Source organism: Platichthys flesus, chromosome 1 (assembly GCF_949316205.1).
Source record: "Platichthys flesus chromosome 1, fPlaFle2.1, whole genome shotgun sequence".
In the NCBI taxonomy this organism is placed as follows: domain Eukaryota; kingdom Metazoa; phylum Chordata; class Actinopteri; order Pleuronectiformes; family Pleuronectidae; genus Platichthys; species Platichthys flesus.
The window spans coordinates 24,645,518-24,667,000 of record NC_084945.1 but is presented as its reverse complement, the minus strand read 5'-3'; the positions used below and the strand labels follow the sequence as shown (position 1 = coordinate 24,667,000).

The 21,483-nt window shown below is 39.7% G+C and overlaps 1 protein-coding gene across 1 annotated transcript; it reads right to left on the bottom strand.

Annotated features, from left to right (window-relative positions):
- Window positions 1-6,558: 6,558 nt before the first annotated feature.
- On the bottom strand, window positions 6,559-17,497 carry LOC133955136 (adhesion G-protein coupled receptor G1-like). The gene is made up of 14 exons (XM_062389816.1): window positions 17,455-17,497; window positions 17,318-17,365; window positions 17,164-17,230; window positions 16,863-17,004; window positions 16,195-16,314; window positions 15,364-15,489; window positions 15,155-15,200; window positions 14,929-15,023; window positions 11,847-11,962; window positions 11,406-11,674; window positions 10,923-11,019; window positions 10,480-10,609; window positions 8,955-9,111; window positions 6,559-8,478 (listed from the first exon to the last, which is right to left on the bottom strand). Exons 2-14 carry the CDS (start codon window positions 17,349-17,351, stop codon window positions 8,390-8,392), a joined length of 1,488 nt encoding a protein of 495 aa, XP_062245800.1. The 5' UTR covers window positions 17,352-17,365; window positions 17,455-17,497; the 3' UTR covers window positions 6,559-8,389.
- Window positions 17,498-21,483: the final 3,986 nt, after the last annotated feature.

Genomic DNA, 21,483 nt, shown 5'->3' with positions numbered 1-21,483 from the left:
TGTTATCAACAGCTCTGTGGGAGATTATTTCCTTGAATATTACAGATGAGGTAGAAAGACATTTTATCTAGTTGTACAATGTTTTATTTCTTTCAGTACTTTTATCCAAACAATATGGGCATTTAACCATGAGGGTACAAACCCAGAGCCCAGTACATCGGTTCTGTCTGACATCTGTGGTGCTTCATACACAACACAAAACATTCTCTAATAGTCAGTTTCTTCTTTTCATTAGATGAAGCACTGTAACACCTGATGTCCTCAGCAGCAACATGGTGGAGATCGGCAGCTTCAGGCTGGTCAACACGAAGTCGACCTGCACCAGCTTCATCTGCACAACACTTGATTTTTTCCTCCCTTAACTAAAGATGGCCTGCAACTGTTAAGAACTGGCTCATTGCTACGTGTCATGGATAATAGAGTTAATTCCTATATTCTTATTTGGTTGGTTAAAAAAATTAACACCTATTAGAACAATGTCTATCTTTTACTTTCTGATTTGATCAGAAAGTAAAAGATAGACACTTTGATCACTTTAGATAAGAACCCAGTGTTTTATTTTTCTTCTTTGCCATTAGAAACAGAACACGGTCAGCACAGCTGTGTCCTTCAGGCTCGTCCGTCCCTAATAAAATGATAGGAAACATAAAAGTATGGCATTATTGTAGAGGAAATGTTACTTATGAACAATCTTTGTATCCTTATTTTCTGTGGATATTCAACTACGTATGTATTTGTGCAGGGCCGGTCCTGCAGGCGACATAGGCGGTTGCCTAGGGCGCCGTTCAGAGGGGGGCACCAAAAACTGCGCCCCCTTCTATATGTGGTATGCCCCAAAATATTGTATTTAATTACTTTAACAGTAATTTAAGATTATTCCTAATAATATACGTAATAGTCACGTGGGTTTAGGTTTCATTAGAGAAATCAGTAAATGACAGCAGCACTCAGGTGGAACGTTTGGCACCGGAGTGTGCAACCCATACTGTCTCTTTGGGGGTAACGTCCGCCCACATGCCAGATGCAGTCTGCATGAGAAAGTGAATGCTCCGTGTCTTTATTGCTGCTGCATTCATCCTGTATTCTACAGGTTAGTAGTGGGTGAGAGTCACCTACACTCCTAAAACTTCGCTTGATCACCACAAGTGTCATTGAGACATATTGATGTCGTTTTGATTATCTACTTAAACTGGTAAAAACTTAGAAACTCCGCTGGGCAGTGAGGCGGGAGACACTCGCGCCACTAGGTGGGCGGGGCTATATTTGCCTGTATAGGTGTTTATTTTACATGCGCGTCGTCTTGCAGGCGAGTCGCGATAGTATGTTCAAGCAACTTCGACGAAGAAAGAAATCATTTTATAATAAGTTTTCGTGGAGGGGGGGGGGGGGGGGGGGGCGCCAGGAGTGAAGCTTGCCTAGAGCGCCAAATGTGCTAGGGCCGGCCCTGATGATGAGACTATATTGTCTTACCAAAAACAATTTACAATATACTCACATGGCATTAGTTTGGTTTGTATTGGCCATGCTCATTTATGTAGCTCCATATAACTGTTTGACGTCCTTCACTGCCAACGAGACTGCCACAATAACACCAGGGATTCCTGATAATTAAACAAACACACACAAACCTGCTATTTTGGAATTTGAGGCAGAAAAATATGAATCCCAAATATTGCTAGTGCACTCTAAAATCCAATAAGTTACATTTACTAAAAAAAATGGCACCTCATTGCCACAGAAAAATTAAGTAAACTTAAATTGGTGACATCAATTCACATCAAAACTGCTTAATGTATTTTAAAGGTTCAGTTTGTACGATTTTAGTGAAAGGGATCTATTGGCAAATAATTAATATAAAATAATCCTAGTGATATTTTCACTACTGTTTCATCTAATTTGTACTACTTGTTGTCATTTTTGCTCTAGAATGGCCTATATGTTGAAGTACTTTATATTTACATCAGAAGTGGGTCCTCTATATAGAGGCTGCCATGTTTTTACAGTAGCCTAGACAGGACAAACTAAACACCTTTTAAGTTTTTATGACAACTGAAAGCCACCATAGGTTCTCTTTCATGTTTGGAAGGGGAGGTTCAAGTGAGTTGCAACCTGCAACTTCACCACTAGATTTCACTAAATCCTACACATTAAGTTCTTGAATTCAATAAAGTCGACAGGAACTCAATAAAAGCAAGTATTGTTAAATACTGTGGTGTTTCTAGAGAAAGAAAATAAGAACTGTTTAATTGTTAAATGAAATATGTCTAATATACTGCGACAAGCTATTTTTTTACAGTGCTCTAATGTTTAGAAATGATATATAGGGAGGATCAAGAAAAGTTACAGCTTATCTTATTTTATAAGACAAGGCATCGAACAACCAACAATACAATAGTGCCTGTCATCTTCAATCTAACCCATGGTTCAGCAGCTCTTGTCGAACAGAGATTTCCTCATGACAAGTACATTTTTTTCAGAGGTGTAAAAACTACTGAAATATTGTACTCAAGTAAAAGTACTTTTACTTTGATGGAATTTTACTCAAGTACAAGTAAAAGCACCCATCTAAAAATCTACTCAAGTAAAAGTAAAAAGTAGTTCATTTAAAATGTACTTTAAGTAAAAGTTACTTAGTTACTTCCAACAACTTGATGGGAGCCGCTCCTATACAGTGCAAAAAGGACAATTGGTCATAAATCCAATCCAAAAACAGAAATTTTTTATTAAAGGATGATCTTTACAAATATAATTACAATGACAGTAAACATGTCAAACATTTAACATGTCAACACAACATTTGAGAACTTTTGGGAGGATCATATCAAGACATGAACCACATGACGGCTAAAATAAAAAATTAAAATGGCGCTGTCCCAATGTATATTTAGACTTTTGGTTAAACTATGGTCCACCTTTAGAGCACTAGTCTACAAACTTCTTGTTGAGTTTGAGCAGCAGCTGATTTCAAGGTGGGTAGAGCTCATCCGGGCTCGCTTTGCAGTGAACAGCCTCCAGCAGAGGCGACAGAGGCAGGTAGGCCACTATTGAGTTTCAGGCAGTGTTGCGCATGAACAAATTCAAAAGAACGCGTTCATTGAACACGTTCATTTTTATGAGAATGTTGAACTGAATGAAACTTAATGACAAATATTGAATTTGAACGGTGAACACTTTCATTTTATCTGAGGTCTGGCTAAAACGTTATGGAATGTTTTCCTTCTCCTGAGGAGAATGCGTGCACCATGTCGTTGCGATCGTTGTTGTGTTTATTTGAAAAGAAATGCAGCCTTGGGGGGGAGGGGGAGCGCCAGGAGTGAAGTTTTTTTTTACTCAGTAACGGATGTAATTTTCAATGTAGCGAAGTACAATACTTCATTCAAAATATACTTAAGTAAAAGTTAAATTACCCATTTCAAAAACTACTAAAAAAATGACACAGTACACAAAAGCTACTCAATTACAGTAACGTGAGTAAATTTAATTTCTTTTACTGTGTCATGTGTCTGGGGTTTCCTGTCAGCTTTCTTAGTTAAACTGTTTTCACAATGTTGTCATCACAGCACATCCACATAGCAATACTCACCCCATCCAAGTAGGGACAGCTTGACCAGGTAGTGTTTGTAGTAGGTGTTAAACACCTTTATTAGCATGAGATAGAGGTGAAGTTCCTCGATAGCCATCCAGGTGAAACAGCAGAGCAGTGAGTGAGTAATGCATGAAAGCTGCGAAAAAACAAGCACACCCAGTCTACAATATTTCTCTCCTTGCACAAGTATAGTTTACAGTTGCTGTCTGTGAAGAAACACAAGATTCACACATTAGATGCAGACATAGAATCACATTGTGCAGATTTCCATCAATTTGAATCAGCTGCAGTATATGAGAACACTTTCTGACCCCATCCTGTTCTCCTGACCTGGAAACATTTTTCATCACCTGCAGACCGTTTTACTCTCCCTGTGAATTCACCTCTTTTATCCTGGCTGGAGTTTACATACCAACCCAAGCTGAAGTGCGCGAGGCTCAACGTCAACTCGTCGAGCAGATACTACGGGTGGAGAGAAGGAGAGAGAACATGTATTCCCCTGTTATTGTCCTTGGGGACTTTAATAAGGGGAACTTATCTCACAAACTCCCCAAATACAAAGAGTTAGTCAAATGCCCGAATAGGGGGGAGAATACTCTGGACCACTGGACCATCAGCATGGCATTACATGCAGTTTGCCGCGCTGCTCTGGGTCAATCCAACCACGCTCTTATTCAGCTGATCCCAGCCGAAACTCAAACTTTCTAAACCTGCTGTGCTGAGATCCAAGAGCTGGAGCAGCAGAGAAGCTGTGGAGGAGCTGCGTGACTGCCTGGACAACAGTGACTGGGACATTTTTAGAACTGCGTCCAACAGCCTGGACGAATACACAGATGCTGTGAAGTCATATATCAGCTTCTGTGAAGACAGATATATTCCAACATGCACCAGGGTGAGTTATAACAACGACAAGCCCTGTTTCACAGCAAAACATGTTGGGATTTTATATTTAGCTTGTCTGTGTATGAGTCTGTGAAGAGGGCATTATAACTGAAACTCTTAGCAATAAAGATAGGAGGGGGGGCATGAACAGTTTGGGCCAGATGAATGGCCTTCACACAAATGATTTATAAAAAACCTTTTCCTTCCTAGGGTTTAATCTTGAAATTAGCTAGAAATGTGTATTCGTAACAATGCTGGTCAGTCTTACACCTGTCTTGATACAAGGTCTGCCTGTTGTGAGACTGGGAAATCTGTGACATACTATACACTGTACTTTAACTTGTTCTCATACTTAACTTTTACATTATAACGTAAATTCCTTAGCTTCATTCAACATCCCACAGAGTTCAAGCAGCTGATAAGTTCTGGAGGTCAGCCAGAGTAACATTGTTGACACTGTTTCGATAAAGCAGGAAGATAATATTCTTTGCTCCAATGGACAACACCACTGGCCTCACTACATGGCATCAGCTCTGTCAAGGCTGGTCAAGAAATGAACATTTTGCCTAGCAACTACCAGAGGAGGAGTGAGATTGGGAGCGGCTCCTCGTCACTTCCTTATCCCAATGCCAAGAGGATGGACTACGCCTGCGCACCATCGAGGATTATACAGACTGTTATAAATAGTACAAACGCCTTCTGTTCGGCGCGACTATTGACTACCCCGTGCTACTGATCGAGACAAGGCTGTGCATGATTGCCCATTGTTTCGCTGTTCATACCCTTTCATTGCTTTCTAAATAAATACTTGATTGAACCAAACTGAGTTCGGCTCTTCTCATATTTAGGAAAGGTATGGTTGAGTTTTACACAGCCATCACTGAGTCCATCCTCACCTCATCAGTCACCGTCTGGTTTGCTGCCTCCACTGCCAAGGACAACAGCAGACTGCAGCGGATCATTCAGTCAGTTGAGAAGGTCATCGGCTGTGACCTGCCCACTCTCCTAGACCTGTTCCACTCCAGCACCAGTAAGAGAGCAGGCAAGATCATCGCTGATCCTTCCTATCCCGGTCACCAACTTTTTCAGAGACTTCCATCGGGAAAAAGAGTTCCGGGCTATCGGGACTAAAACCTCACGCCACCTGAACAGTTTTTTCCCCATGGCAGTGGGGCTTACAAACAAGCCCCCTGCATCACACTGAATCTGCCCCCCACCCCCTTGCACATAATTTATCTCAATAACTTATTGTTTTTAACTGTATATATTGTCATATTGTCTTACTATATGTATTGTTGTTTTGTTTTATGTGCACCAAACCACACCATGGCAATTTCCAAAATATGCAAATATATGCGGAAATAAAAATAATTCTGATTCTGATCAGAGATACGTGTGTGTGTGTGTGTGCACCTCATACTGTGGGTGGCAGTAATGCCCATCCTTTAACACCTATATACAGAGTCAGCAGTCTTCTCTAGAGCCAGTTTACTTACACTGTTGTATGATGTAATCAACCTTGAAATGGATCTGTCACTGTGGCTTCCAAGCAAACAGACAATCCATTGAACGATGTCGTGTTGAACAGTAATGATTATAAGTCAATGGATGTGAACATTAAGATTAACTATAGGCTGAACGAGAATGTCATCGATATAATTATCACACCCAAATTCACTGAATAGAGAAGTTGAGAATGTGTGTTTTGTTTTGAGCTGTTTGAAAGAAGTGTAAAGACAGAGGTAGAGATCAATTTGTGTATTTGTAATGTTAAGATAACATTTGAATACATGAACAAAATGATTATTTGCATATTTGTAAATTAAATTCTACTGAGCGAAGCTGCACTGCACAGAAGCACCTGCAGTATGTCTCATTCTTTCTCCTGTAAAAAGGAAATCTTATCTGATTATGGAATCTCAACCCGGGAGTAACATTTGCTATTTGGTAAAGATCCAGTCGAAAATCCAAATCGAACGAATATAAATCCGGTTTCAAGAGGGGGCCGTTAGGCCTTCATTGAGATATGCTCCCAACTGAGTGCTATTCAAGTTAAACGTTGTATAATCCATGTTCACACTTCATACAGGTTTGTAGCAAGTACAATTTTTATTTCCCCCAAAATATAAATCAATAAATAATATACCTTTACGGAGTTCTTGACAGTGTAGAGGTTGGCAAAATTTCTTTCTGCAACCTTAATGAAAGAACATTTGTGAAAGAAAAACATTTATGTGAATGTTTGTGTCTATGTAAGTCAGAGTGCTTCCCAAAATGGTGGCTGTCCCAACAATAGATAAATCTGCGCTTCTTAACTACATGTATTATAGTCTGTGCATACCCAAACTGTCAGAAGCCTTAAAGTATAAGGATAGGGGATGGATCTTGTATGTATTTGTTTAATGAACGTGTCATTGTGTATATTTTTGTTTCATTAACATCCAAATATTATAAATGGGGGGAAGTGACGTCTCTGCGTTATTTGTTTTTGTTTTGTGAGGGCTGGTGAGCAACCAGCTACGTTCGAGTCAACTGCAGACTTGAGGACCTACAAGGGATTATTTCTAAGAAACTGTATTATTGCCTGGGCAAAACTTTGAGGTATTACAGGGAGGACTGGACTGTTTTTCTGGGCGGTCAGAGGAGGTGAGGATAGCTTGACTTATTTTTGTATTGTGTGCGGCATCTCACCACGCAATACCTGTGTGAACTCTGTGTGAAGCTTTGTGACGTTTCATGGGGTTCAGGATTATATGTGATAAGCTATTTCGTTGGATGAACTGTGGGACTGTAAGAACCTGGGGTTTGGGTTTAAATATTGATATATGGGATTTCTTTTAAATTGTGGGTTGTGTTCACTTTCTCGTCCTTTATGCGGGCACACGTCCAGGTGCTGCATGTGTATGATTAGGTTTATTTTCTTTAAAGGTAATTTTATGCAGAATTTATGGTTTATTTCGTTATTATATATATTATTTCATATGTGGTGGGGCCAGATGTAAAGGTAATTGGTCTTATAAGGTATTATTTGTTTATTGTAAGATGGTCAAGTGGTGTTGCCCGTACAAATTGACAGAACAACCCGTGCTCCTTTACAATAGTGTTGTAATTTTCCCTTTGGCATCCTAAGCAAGGTGAATTGTTACAAATTGTTAATAGATGCATTACTTGCTATTAGACAAGCAAAGATTCTTACTTTGATCAGCCAGTGAGTTTTGCAGCAGCAACATCAGCAGTAAGGGAACTAGTGTGCTCCCTCTAAATGTGGGATTAATGCAAAGAATAAAAGTATCACGGTTTTACAATTGAAATCATTATCTGTTAAACTAATTACAATGATGTATTTGACAGGTTATTTCACACTAAAATCCCAATAATGCCTCATGTTATGAGGGTAATAATATAACTTTAGGTGAGTTTGTTACATATCTCTATTTCAACAGATATATGATATGTAGAAATACAGGATGAAGCTCTTGTTATGTCTTGGATATGTTGACAGCTTTTAATGAATCTGTAATGTTTGAAAATGACATTCAAACTCTATGAAGGTACTCTACACGCACTGTCATTGCTAGAAATATATTTATAGAAACCCAACCGTTCCCAAAACGAGTAAGCATTGGCAACTGTAGAGAAAGAAAATCCCCTCTTTTTAGTTGTACATCTTATCAACTTCTTTACTTCAAACTGTTTTGCTCAATGGATGGATAAGTAAAAACCTCACCATAGAGTATAAGCACAACAGAGTAGGTTAATGACAAATCTTTAAAAACAGTATGGAAACTGAGATATTGAATTTCATAATTGAACATCAGAGTCACTAACATGACTAACATTTCAGTATGTACATTTGCTTCATTATTTCAGTATTACACACACACAAACACACAAACACACATCTTGATATATCCTTCGGCCTTAGCTATTGGTGCTTTGTGTTACGCTCACAGTCGCTGACTTTCTGTTCTTTCTCAAAGACATCACAGACCACAGGAAGATGAAGACACCTGTGTGAGTCAAAGGAGGGGAAGAGAAGTAAAGTATTAGAGCAGGCACAAGAAGAGATGACACAGGTATGATGCAAATCATTCAAATGTGCCAATGATAAACATCTAACTGTTGCACGTCAGTCCAGTTTCCACAGCAAGTAAAATCAACATGAATTCATTACAATGCAGGTGTGACTTCTGGTGAACTTTTTCCTTTTTTCCTGTAATAGCATCAGTTTGCAAGAGTTAATGTCAACACTGCATGGTTCTGGGTCCCGAGACTTTGACCTTATATTAATGACACACATGGATCACAGTTCCCGCTCCTCAAAAGTTGGTGAAGTCACACCCTGCTGTGCCTCATCCTGAAGTCACCTGATAAATGTCCCTCCATTATAGGTGGACAACATACAGAATGTGCTGGGTGCCCTGGTCTGTCATATTTGCAGTAACATCAGCCTGTAATCGAGCATGTGGACACTGGATGTGCTGACCTTGCAGTGAGTTCAGGATGCAGAAGAGGTAGAGGCCAGGAACTGTCAGGGAGCCAAATGAAAATAAGACCAGGCCCCAGGTGAGGCCGAGCAGAGTGGTGACACCCAGCAGGGTACAGGTGTCTCGCTTGGCTCTGTCAAAGTCAATCGTCCCAAACTGTCAGTTAATAAAAGATCAGAAAACACCAGTTAGAGACCGTGAAATGTTTGTTGTCTGGCAGAAAAAAAACTGAGAGTAATCAGATAATAATAAATACATTTTAAGAGTGACAGTTGTGATTTAAATGTAGCATATTCAATCAATCTAACAAGAATTGAAGGTTGTCGCAACAGCAAAGCTTGAACAGCCCAATATGGATTAAAAGGAAATTCATTATTTATGTAGACACATTTACATACAGCAGTTTTTTATAAACTATTAAAAAAATACCTATCAGACATATTCATATTCAGACCCTTTACTCAGTAATTAGTTGAAGCAACTCTGGCAGCTCCAAATCCACATGTGGATTTGGAGCTTTTCCAACTATTTTTCTCGGCAGATCCTCTCAAAATGGATCAGGTTAGGTGTGGGTGTGGCGTACACATACTTTCAAGATTCTGAGGTTCGACTGGAGCATTCCACGACTTTCACAAGGTTGTCTTCAAGCCACTCCTGCATTGTCTTGACAGTGTGCTTTGGGTCATTGTCCTGTTGTTATATTCTGAGGTCCTCAGCACTCTGAACCAGGCCTTCATTAATGATACATCTGCACTTTTCAGCTTTCAGTCAAACCTGATCAGTCTCCGTCCCTGCCTCTAAAAACAGTATGATGCTGCCACCACCATGTTCTCCTGTATGGATGGTATTGGAAAGGTGAAGTAGTGCCTGGTTACCTCCATATATGACAATTAGAACCAAGGCCAAACAGTTTAAGCTTGGTGTCATCAGACCAGAGAATCTCACATTCTGGACTTTCATGTGTCTTTCACCGAGGAGATGCTTCTGTCAGGCTTCTGTCACATAAGACCAGTGGAGCTCAGCCAGATTGACCATCGGGTTCCTCGTCTTATTTCTTACCGAGACCCATGTCCGCCCAAAGATCAGTTTTGGCGGATGACCAGCATTAGAAAAAGTTATTGTTGTTCTAAACCTTGTCCATTAGAATCACAGAGGCTCCTGAGAACCTTTTTTAGAGCACAATGGTTCTGCCTTCCCCAGATCTGTGTTTCAACACAATCCTGTCTCTAAGCCCTGTGGACAGGTGCCACAGGTGTAATCAAGGTTTAGAAACATCACGAAGAGGATCAAGAAAAATGGAAGGCAAAATATGTACAATTCAAGTGTCAAGGATCTGAATATGAATGTCAATATGATTGGAGGCTTTAGGATCATGAGGCTGCAACATAAAAATGTCAAAAAGGGATTCATTGCATATGTTACCATATGTGGCGTTTTAATGCTCCCCTCAAAAGATAACATTTGAAAATTCTAGTGAATAAATATGGCACAAAAGTTAACGTAGAAGTGCAGATTGACCCGTACCTCTTTACTATGGTGGAGACTCACAACACGTCTGACTGTCAACCCAAACATGATCATGTTAAAGATGAACACCAAGCCAAATACTCCCATTGTAGTCACCACTTTTACTATGTCGTTGGCAATATAGCATCTGTGAATAGAAGGAATATAATAGCAATTTTAGCTCATATGCTGAAAAATCGAATAATCTGTAATTAAAATGGGACTAAAGATTCAGGTGACTATAGATGTCACTAAATGCCATGCAATATACCCCTAGAGAGTTTCAGAATTCAGTTTTTCAATTTGAAGGGATGAGCTCTGACACACAAGTTTTGTACCCAGAAAAATGGAATTTCTGTTTCTGTTGTTAATTTGAGTTCCTGTGTCAAACACACAGAAACTCTGTATGCAAATTATTAGTCTAGATTATACATGCAAAAGGTGTCCCACTTCTCTCTTACATTGCAGTGCTGTTGGGTTCAGATGAGTGCAAAGCAACGCGACCATAGGCGTCTCTGTCTATGATGACCACCAGGGACACAATGATTGCAGGAATACCTGGAGGTAACACGCAGATTAAAGGTTCAGTGTGTAGGATTTAGTGACATCTAGTGCTGGATTTGCATGTTGCAGCTGAATACCCCTCATCTCACCCTCTCGTTGCAGACATGCAGCCTCAAGTTGTAATCAAATTAAAAAGTAATTTGTCAAGTTAGTTTAAAAAATATGAGGGCAAAGAAAACTAGAATTTGTACAATTTAGATGAAATACAGTAGTGAAAGCATTATATTATTTTACATTACATTTCTGCCAATAGAACCCTTCACCTAAATTGCACACATTGAACCTTTGAGAAATGAATTAATTCCTCCAATTAAATTTGCATTCCCCCAATTTTTTTTAAACTGATGGTGTAGGTCCTTAGTCCTGGTAACTCTACTCACCCCAACCTACGAGAGCGAGTTTGAGCATGTATTTCTTGATATAGATATTGAAGACTTTGACTATGAGAAGGTAGATGTGGAAACCCTCCAAGGCCATCCAGCTGAATGTGGCCAGCAGGGAGTAATGAAGAAATAGAGCCATGTACAGGCAAAGCCCGGTGGAGGACTGCGCTGCCACTATGTGACTGGGGAGGAAATGTAGGTTGAGCAAAATCAGCGCAACGGCCAGGTTGACATGGATCTTCATGGAGACATCTTCTCTGAGCTTTCTGTCAAACAAAAGAGGAATTATCTGGGTTCAGCATTAACTTAAATGAAAACATTAACCAAGGACAGAGGAATGCTACTGTCACTGAAAACATGTAATAGGGAAGGATAGATTAAACGTAAGTAGGGATAAAGGACACTGAAACACGAGGAGATAAAGGAAGAGTAAATAACCTGTTTGTGATGAAGATTAAAACAGTGAAGACCAGGGCAATGACAGAAAGACTACAGCCAATCTGACTAATATATGTCAAGATCTCCTGGTCCAAGTCTGTAAGGGGAGCAGACACCTGTGGAGAAAACACATAGGAATTTTGATCAGATTATTCGGCATGGCTTACCGTTTCTCAGTAACATTACCTAAATACTGTATGTAAATACAACTTTGATATAATTTTTAAGGTATTTGGTTGTTTTTTTTACATTTTATCTTATATGCTGCTTTTTTTTATTCAAGTAACTTCCCATCACTAGGCATATTGGATATTACGATTTACATACAAATTCTATCATTATCTCTTAAGTTATGTTTTCCACTTCCATCTGAAACATACATAACATTGAGAAAACCAACTCTTCTGCCACCTTGCATTTATATGAAATCTCTTTGTAATATGTCTGAGTTAGAGGGACTTTGCTGGGAGTTTATACTCATATATTCTGGGAGTTTACCCTAAAATCTTGGATCACTGGAAATATGCCAAAAAAGAGATCAAAGTATGGGGGTATTGATTTAGATTTTCTCGTCTGCTGAGGGCCAGAGACAAAGCCTTCAGAGCCGGGGATAGAATTGGCTTGAGAACAGCGAGAGCCAGCCTGTCCCGTTGCATCGGAAGAGCAAAACAGGACTACTCCAAAAAGATAACCAGCCACTTCAAAGACAGCAGAGACACGCGCAGCCTGTGGCAGGGCATCCAGACCATCACGGATTACAAACCTGCATCACAGACCTGCGACGACAACATCTCTCTGCCTAATGACCTCAACAGCTTCTTTGCACGGTTCGAAGCAACAAACAACACAACCCCACAGAAAACTCCACCCCCCCCCCCCCCCCCCCATGACCAGGTTCTGTGCCTGTCTGCCGAAAGTGTGAAGAGGGCACTCTCCACTATCAACCCCAGGAAAGCAACAGGCCCAGACAACATTCCAGGCCGTGTTGAGGGACTGCGCAGAGGAGCTTAAAGACATCTTCACTGATATCTTCAACACTTCTCTGTGTCAGGCTGCTGTTCCTTCACATCTCAAGACCTCCATCATCATACCTGTGCCAAAGAAACCGGCTCCATCCTGCTTCAATGACTATCGCCCTGTGGCACTGACCCCCATCGTTATGAAGTGCTTTGAACGGCTAGTCATGTCTCACATCAAGTCCATCCTCCCCCCACCCTGGACCCCTTTCAGTTCGCATATCGGGCTAAACATTCCACAGAGGACGCAATCTGCTCTGCTCTCCACCCAGCCCTCACCCACCTGGAAAATGCAGACTCACATGTGAGAATGCTTTTCATAGACTTTAATTCAGCGTTTAACACCATAATCCCAAAACGACTCATCTGTAAACTGGACCAGCTGGGGCTCAACACCTCCCTTTGCAATTGGATTCGGGACTTCCTCAGTGAGAGGCCACAAGCAGTATGGGTCGGCAACAACACCTCGAGCAGCATCACACTCAGCACAGGAGCCCCACAAGGATGTGTGCTCAGTCCCCTGCTCTTCACCCTGCTGACTCACGACTGCATATCAACCTACAGCACAAATCACATGGTGAACTTTGCGGACGACACAACTCTGGTGGATCTCATCACCAAGAACGATGAGACCCACTACAGGAAGGAGGTCAACCTCTTGACCACCTGGTGCAGAGACCACAACCTCCTGCTGAATGTCAGCAAGACAAAGGAGATGGTGGTCGACTTCAGGAAAAGCCTCACTGAGCACCCCCCACTGACCATCGATGGTGCTGCTGTGGAGCGAGTGAGCAGCACCAAATTCCTGCAGGTGCAAATCAGCGAGGACCTCTCCTAGGCCACCAACTCTGCATCACTGGTGAAGAAAGCCCAGCGGCGCCTCTACTTCCTCCGCAAACTCAAGAAAGCGAGAGCTCCCATACCCATCCTGAAAACATTCTACCGGGGCACCTTTGAAAGCATCCTGTCCAGCTGCATCACTGTGTGGGGCAGTAGCTGCACTGCACACAGCAGGAAGAGACTGCAACGCATAGTCAACACAGCTGGTAAGATCATTGGTGCCCCACTCCCTTCCGTGCAAGACATTTACACCACCCGCCTCACCCGGAAAGCCACCTCGATCGTGAGTGACACCAGCCACCCCGCACACGGTCTGTTCAGCCTCCTACCCTCTGGAAGAAGGTACAGGAGCCTCCGTTGCCGCACCACCAGACTCGGAAATAGTTTCTTACACCAAGCTGTCAGGAAGCTAAATTCTCTCCCCTCACTCCCCCCAGACATATCCTCTAGTCTGACTGGAGGCTTAAATCCCCCCCAAAAAAAACTAAAAACACTCAGGACTCTGCAACAAACTGTCTCTTGTACTGTTTGCACTTCATTACTTTAATCACTACGTTTACACTTTGAGAGAACCTTATGCTGCTGTACTTAATAAATTCTATATGTTTACTTAGTATTAGGAAATGTATTGTGTTATCTGTTGTGCCTGTGCACTTTATATGTCTCATTGTGGGAGAGTGGGAAACGTTGTATCGATTCCTTGTATGTTCTGAACATGTTAAGAAATTGACAATAAAGCTACTTTAACTTTATCTTAAAATATTATTGATACAAACTGTGATGAATGTGTTAAGACTGTCTTATGATCAGAGTAAGTTATACTTTTGGGTAGAGACTGATATTAATTAATAACTGAAACAGGAATCATTATGTGCAAATCTCCATACGTGTCTTGTTTTATTATGTGTTGGAGATATAAAAAGTACAATATTTGTGAACGCATCTGTTATCAGTAATTACAAAAAATAACTGTATGATAAATACAATGCATTGCAAATAACACTGTAAAGAGTGCATAGGTACACTTTTACATAGTGAGTTATTTTTGGATTTAGCTATAAACACTTAATTTGTTACATAAGTGAAAAGATCATGAGGATTACGAGTAATTAGGCTTTGCATTGTTGTATTTCTGCTTTTGTAGAAAAACTGTGTAGAACTTGATTATTTTCTAACTCGTCCGTCCTCTAACGGTGGAGTCACTTTGTTGTGAATGTCTCTCCTACCATGAGCACGCCGAAGTATGTGAGGTGATCACAGGAGCAGGTGATGTGTTCCTGACCACGCTCCCAAAGGGTTACACAGCCACTACTGCTATATCCTGCCAAGTCAAACAGAGACAGACCCATCCATTATGGATAAGAAAGATTGTGTGTCAGCTCTACATATAACTTGAAGAAATAATTGTCGGGTTGTTATTTCTTATTTCTAATGTGATGTTTGTTTACTCACCACGTGTTGTGACATCGTAAAACACACACCTGGGGACTCGGGTCTCCTTTGACGATGACAAACCAGGTTCACATTAGGTTAATAATGTACACATTTATGCTTTTTACTCATATACAAATGTAAACAAATTTTTGCTGTATTGGATCACAGGACAATGCAACAGACAGATCAAAGTACCTGAAATCTGTGAAATGAAGTTATATAGTTACATTTATGCCGATGTTAAGAATCATGGTGATGTTGACTGGTTCCTTTAGTCCTGAAATCTTCTTATGACGCACACTCAGGCCAACCATTGTGTTCTTATACAGTTCATCTGAGGCTCCTGATGTTGTCTAAAGTACAACATACAGTCCATGAGTTTGACAGTTTATAACTACCCTTTACAACCCGTAGTGTCAGAGGGAAAAAGTCATCTTGTCACACTGTTTTATATCAGCTTTCATTCTAGGGAGAAGTGGTGGTTTACATTCACGGGTGCTCACAGAGGTAGTACCTTTCCTGATCCTGATCTTGTATTCAGTTACATTTTGCAAGTCACTGCAGCAGAGAAGAACAAAGAACAGTTTGTTCCCATGACTGCATTGGGCGATATTGCAGCTTGTTACAAACTGACACCTATTTTATGAAAGATGTGTCTGTGTGGTTGTTGGACAATTATGCAAAAATTATGACTCTGAGCCATTCTCTTTTTGAAAAAACTACCAACACTTTATGTGTGATATCAACATTGAATTCTACTCATTTTAAAAGCAGCTATAAGTATCCTAATTGTGCACAACATTATGTGGTGATATTTGGAAGTATTATAATTATGAAAATGAAATCAAATGATGAAATAAAATATCAACAACTGGGCAAAACAAGAGCCAGGAGTGCCTCTATTTTAAAACCGGTATAAATTTTCTGGATAATTGATCTCGAACTTAAAGATGCAAATCCATGAGTGATATTGTAATGTGCAGAATTAATATGTTTAATCACAATTCAGATGCTTCTCTACTACATTTTACATATGTTTGTGTATTTGTGTCTCTGACCATATTTGTTTCCGACCAGGTAACCAGGCAAAATGCAATTGTGTTGTTTGGTCCAACATCCAACTCTCTGGGCAGTTGAACATTCACTTGGGCGTTGGTGATATTCCCGTCTGACGATGCCTATACATCAGAAGCACGGTGCCAAAAACAAGAAGAGAAATAAATTATTGTATTTATATGCAACTCATTCCGATACATTCGTATACATTTGTATTTTACATCAACTAATAAAGTACACTACCTGATGGCTAAACACATAAAAGCTTGTATCGGTTACAAAACAGGTATTTATATTAAACAAGAATTTACTAGAACCGGCTGAACTTCAGTAAAGTTGCGCTAAATGCAAATGTCTGCATGCAAATATGCTCACAATGAGAGAAAATGGCTGATGTTGAGTATGGACACCACGTTGCTGTTAGCAAGTCAATATGCAAAATGAAAAATGATGGTGTGAGACATTTCGCTAGAAGCTTTAACTTCACGTTGGAATTACAGTGAGGAGTCATAGGATCGCCAGAGAGCTACTCATCATTTAGAAAGCGCTAAAGTTAAAGAATTTCAGCACATTAAACGGTTGTATAGATATTCCTCAAGAGGTACAAGTGGTAGACGTTGCCCTCTCTACATGGCTTAAAATCTCCAACTCAGACTAAACACATCTTTACCTCATTCTCGCTGGCTTGAATTTTCAGGCCTTCAAAGGGGCCATTTGGCTTCTGCAGGAGAAACACCACATGAGGGTGAAAGATGGCCTTAGTGTTATCCCCTTCGTATTTCTCAAGAAGGTCTTTCAGATCCGGAAAGTTACTTGTGTAAAAGGAGAAGCAATTATAACTCATAACTTAAGATCTATTATTTTTTATTACTAAACCACAAACTGCCTAATGTTAGATCTGAATATTACAAAAGAGTTCGAACAAACATTATAACAAACGAATAAAATTTGATATATAATTAAATAATTACTCAGCAATGTTTTTCTTTCTTTCACTTTTCAAAGTATTGCATAGACCTTCCATTAGGGTTTTGAAATCTGAAATAAGATAAAAATGTATTAATATTTCAAGTGTGTGTGTGTGTGTGTGTGTGTGCATATGGGAGGGGGATTATACCGTTTTACCTGCTTTGTTGGTTTTTTTGCATAGATCTTCCATATGGGTTTCAAAATCTGAAATAAGAAAAAAACATTTGTTAATATTTTATGTGAGTGTGTGTGTGTGTGTGTGTGTGTATGGGAGGGGGATTATACTGTTTTACCACATTTGTTGTTTTTTTTGCATAGATCTCCGATAAGGGTTTTGAAATCTGAAATAAGAAAAAAACATTTGTTAATATTTCAAGTGTGTGAGTGTGTATGTGTGTGTGTGTGTGCATATGGGAGTCGGATTATACCGTTTTACCTGCTTTGTTGGTTTTATTGCATAGATCTTCCATATGGGTTTCAAAATCTGAAATAAGAAAAAACATTTGTTAATGTTTTATGTGAGTGTGTGTGTGTGTGTATGGGAGGGGGATTATACTGTTTTACCACATTTGTTGTTTTTTTTGCATAGATCTTCAATAAGGGTTTTGAAATCTGAAATAAGAAAAAAACATTTGTTAATATTTCGAGTGTGTATGTGTGTGTGTGTGTGTGTGTGCATGTGTATGGGAGGGGGATTTCACTGTTTTACCACATTTGTCTTTTTTTTTGCATAGATCTTCGATAAGGGTTTTGAAGTCTGAAATAAGAAAAAAACATTTGTTAATATTTCAAGTGTGTGTGTTTATCAGCTTTTTTTCCCGGATGAGTTTTTTACCTCTAGAAGTTTCATTTTTTTGTTCACATGATTCACCATTGCTTTTACCATAGCCGGTGTTATGAGACACCAAATACAGGAGCAGCCACCAGAGGAGCCACCACTTTGTCCTGTGAAGTGGACAGAATTCATTGAAAAAGAAAGCCTGATTTCATCTTTCTACGGACATATGCAATTTAATAACTCACAATCTAAGGGAACAAACTTCACAGGTGAGGTGCTTCAGCGATAGGCTCTCCTAAGAGTATCCGTTAAAAAAAAAAATGCCCAATTTCAAAACACTTTTGTTCTGCTGTACACCAGGTCCAAAGCAGTGGGATATTTTATTTAAGAATACTGCTGTGTCGTGCATCAAATATATTACAGATTGTATTAGATTTAAATGTAAGACTATTATTGAATCTGTGTTGCATGTCATGATAGAAAATAAATATTCCCCTTGACTTTAATGTTGAAAACCTAAATAAATGCATTGAACCTTATTGACCTTAACTTTGAACACATAAGGAAATCTTTACAAAAGTCACTTCCACACAATTAGTTAAAGAACCATCAAATTTTTCTTAAGTCAGTGTCAGCATAGGAAGCTATGACCTAAATAGAATCAAAATGTAACTCACCTCTGCATGTTGCTGAGTTCCTGGCGAAATAATTTAGTGTGAAGAGAAAAGCAGAACACAGATGGTGTGACAGTGACACAAAACCAAGTTGGGAAACCTGCTCTCACCAAAGAGCATCATGGGAACTTAAAACAAATCATGCATGACATTCTGAAATAAAGGGAGGAAGCAGAAACAGACAGAGGGCGGACAAGAAGGTGTGTCTCTTGCCTATAAATCTACCATATATATTTTCTCACGTAATGGACATAGCAAATATATTTTGTTTACATATTCAGCTCTAATTCACAGCTTTGTTTAGATTCTAGTTTATCCTGAATTTACAGTTAATTCCCTGATATACACTGCACAGCACTTTATGGCAGCATGTCACTAGTACAACCAGCAGAGGGAAGAAGAACATTACTAAAATACTAAGGCAATGTCAGTTGAATACAAGCATTTCATTCGACAATGTGTAAATGTTGGGAGTCATCTACTGTGTCATTACATGATTAAAAAGCTGAAACCGACACCAGGAAGAATCAGTAATTAATAATCCTTACAATTTCAATAGGGCCTCCCACTGTCAGTGCTCGGGCCGTTATAAATAAATAATAAAACCCGATTCTGACATCTGGGTTGCAAATCAGGTAATTCTTATCCCCAAGACTTTCTATTTCTCATTTGTGAGTTATTGGAGGAAAAAACTTAAAAAACTGTTTCTTATTAAGAATAGAAAAACAAAATGCCAGAGCTATGTGAAGTGTGTGGTATTTGATAAAGAAATGTGTGCTATTTGGAGCTGATATTGTCATTATCATGATAATGCAGACACACACACTGTGTTTACCGAGCCACCTGTAGCTTGTGACACTGTGAATGCATTCTGGGGCTGTACATGCGTGTGTGTGTGTGTGTGTGTGTGTGTGTGTGTGTGTGTGTGTGTGTGTGTGTGTGTTTTGTGTGAGTGCTTTAACCATTAGCATGTTTATTGGATGGGCATGCAGGTGGCCTTTCTGCCAGGTGGCCCAGGTGGCATTGAGACAATAAAACAGACCAGACTAGACTTGTTTACACCTACATTCAGTAAAATACCTTTGAGTCATAGAAATGAATGCATCCTGAAAGTATGTTTTTCTCTTTGAATCATTGGAATTACAAACCAATAGAACAAATGTCTAAAGCCCACTAAAGCATATACTGCATCCATGCAGCAAATAGGTAACATTCTTCGGATTATAATGTAATCTTCTTACATACCTTTGACGGAAACAAACACTTCTTGTTGTTGAACGAGATGTTATGATCATTATTTTCCTAGTTAGTAAACTGGGAAAACAATGAAATGGCGAGGGATTAGGATCAGGACATACTGTCACAGACTGCTCAGGGATCGGCAAAGAAGAATGTCTCCAACAGACTAAGTGTTGATCCTAATGGCAAACTGGAATAACCCGGATGAAACCACCACCTTTTGTTAACAGAGACATTTGTACCAAATTGGCTTAATAGTAATATCTCAACCTCCTACCACTCTCCACAAATATAGACAAATCATCTGTGATATTATCGCTGCCAACTTGAACCAAGGACGTCATTTCGAATCAGAGTCTGTGCATATGGACCACCTTACTAGAAACATTTGCATTAGAACATACATCAGTGTGAAGAACTACCTTACATGACAGACACCATCTTTGAGATTTGTATTATTATTATTATTATAATTGTTGTTGTTGTTATTTTCATTATTTTATCTTTTTTAATTTGGTCCATGTCCCATCCACTATAACAGAGGTGGGGTTTATGACCTATGCTGCAGCCAGCCACTAGGCAAGAAGTTTTGTTTCACTTTAGGGGAGCTGTTGTGTCATCTATCCGTATATAAAGTCTAAGTTGAGACCTCATGGACTGACCATGTCTTTAAATACAAGAGACCCTTATCATCTTATCACCCTCTCACTCGCCCTCAATACATCATCACGATGGGAATAATGGTGTAATGTGGAGGTAATGGTGCAGTTGCTTATCATTACTGGCACATGGCAAAGAATGAAACAGACATATAATCAATGCTTCTACTGTGAAGGGTAACCACTTCGCTTCTGTGCTGTTGTGTTTCAGAACATTTCTACCTGTAGGTGTGGCTCAACACAGTTACATTCTCACATTGGTTAATGAATAGGGGTGGTTTTAAGTCTTTTATCTTATCAGTATCTTACCCTTACTTTGAGTGTGTGTGTGTGTGTGTTTATGTATGTGTTTGTGTGTGTGTGTGTGTGTGTGTGTCTGTGTGTGCGGTGGAGCTATATAAGAGAGGGGGAGGGTCATGTTTTCCCTCGGGCTCCTTCTCTGCTCCTGCTCCACCTCCACCTCCATCCGTCTGGTTGATCAGGCATCGTAGTGGTGACTCCGTCTAGTTAGAAAGGCAGAACAATACAGGAAATTAGATTGGCCTTCAAAATAAAAGCTGAAAGTTATTGATTTAAAAAAACTAACAAAGATCCACGTGCTAAACAAAAACGAAACATTAAATAAGAAAAAAAAAACACAACTTATAATAATGATAAATATAGAGAATATGAAGAAATTCATATATTTGTAACCATGGGTAAGGGCAGAGAACACAGTAACACAAATAATTAATTAATTTGATAGTACAGTGTATGAACACAAGGAATAAAGTTGTTGTTCCCTGTACACCACTGAATACTTCAGAGTTTGCTCCTTAACAGATAATTAATTGTAAAACTGGAGCCGTGCTTCCTAGGCTGTCATTTTATTTTGAAGGTGGAGACAGGAAGCCGTGGTGCTGCTGTTGTGAGACTTGCAGCCGTCACGTTAGGTACAGAAACAACCGCGGACCCAGCGGCTCACTGACCGTC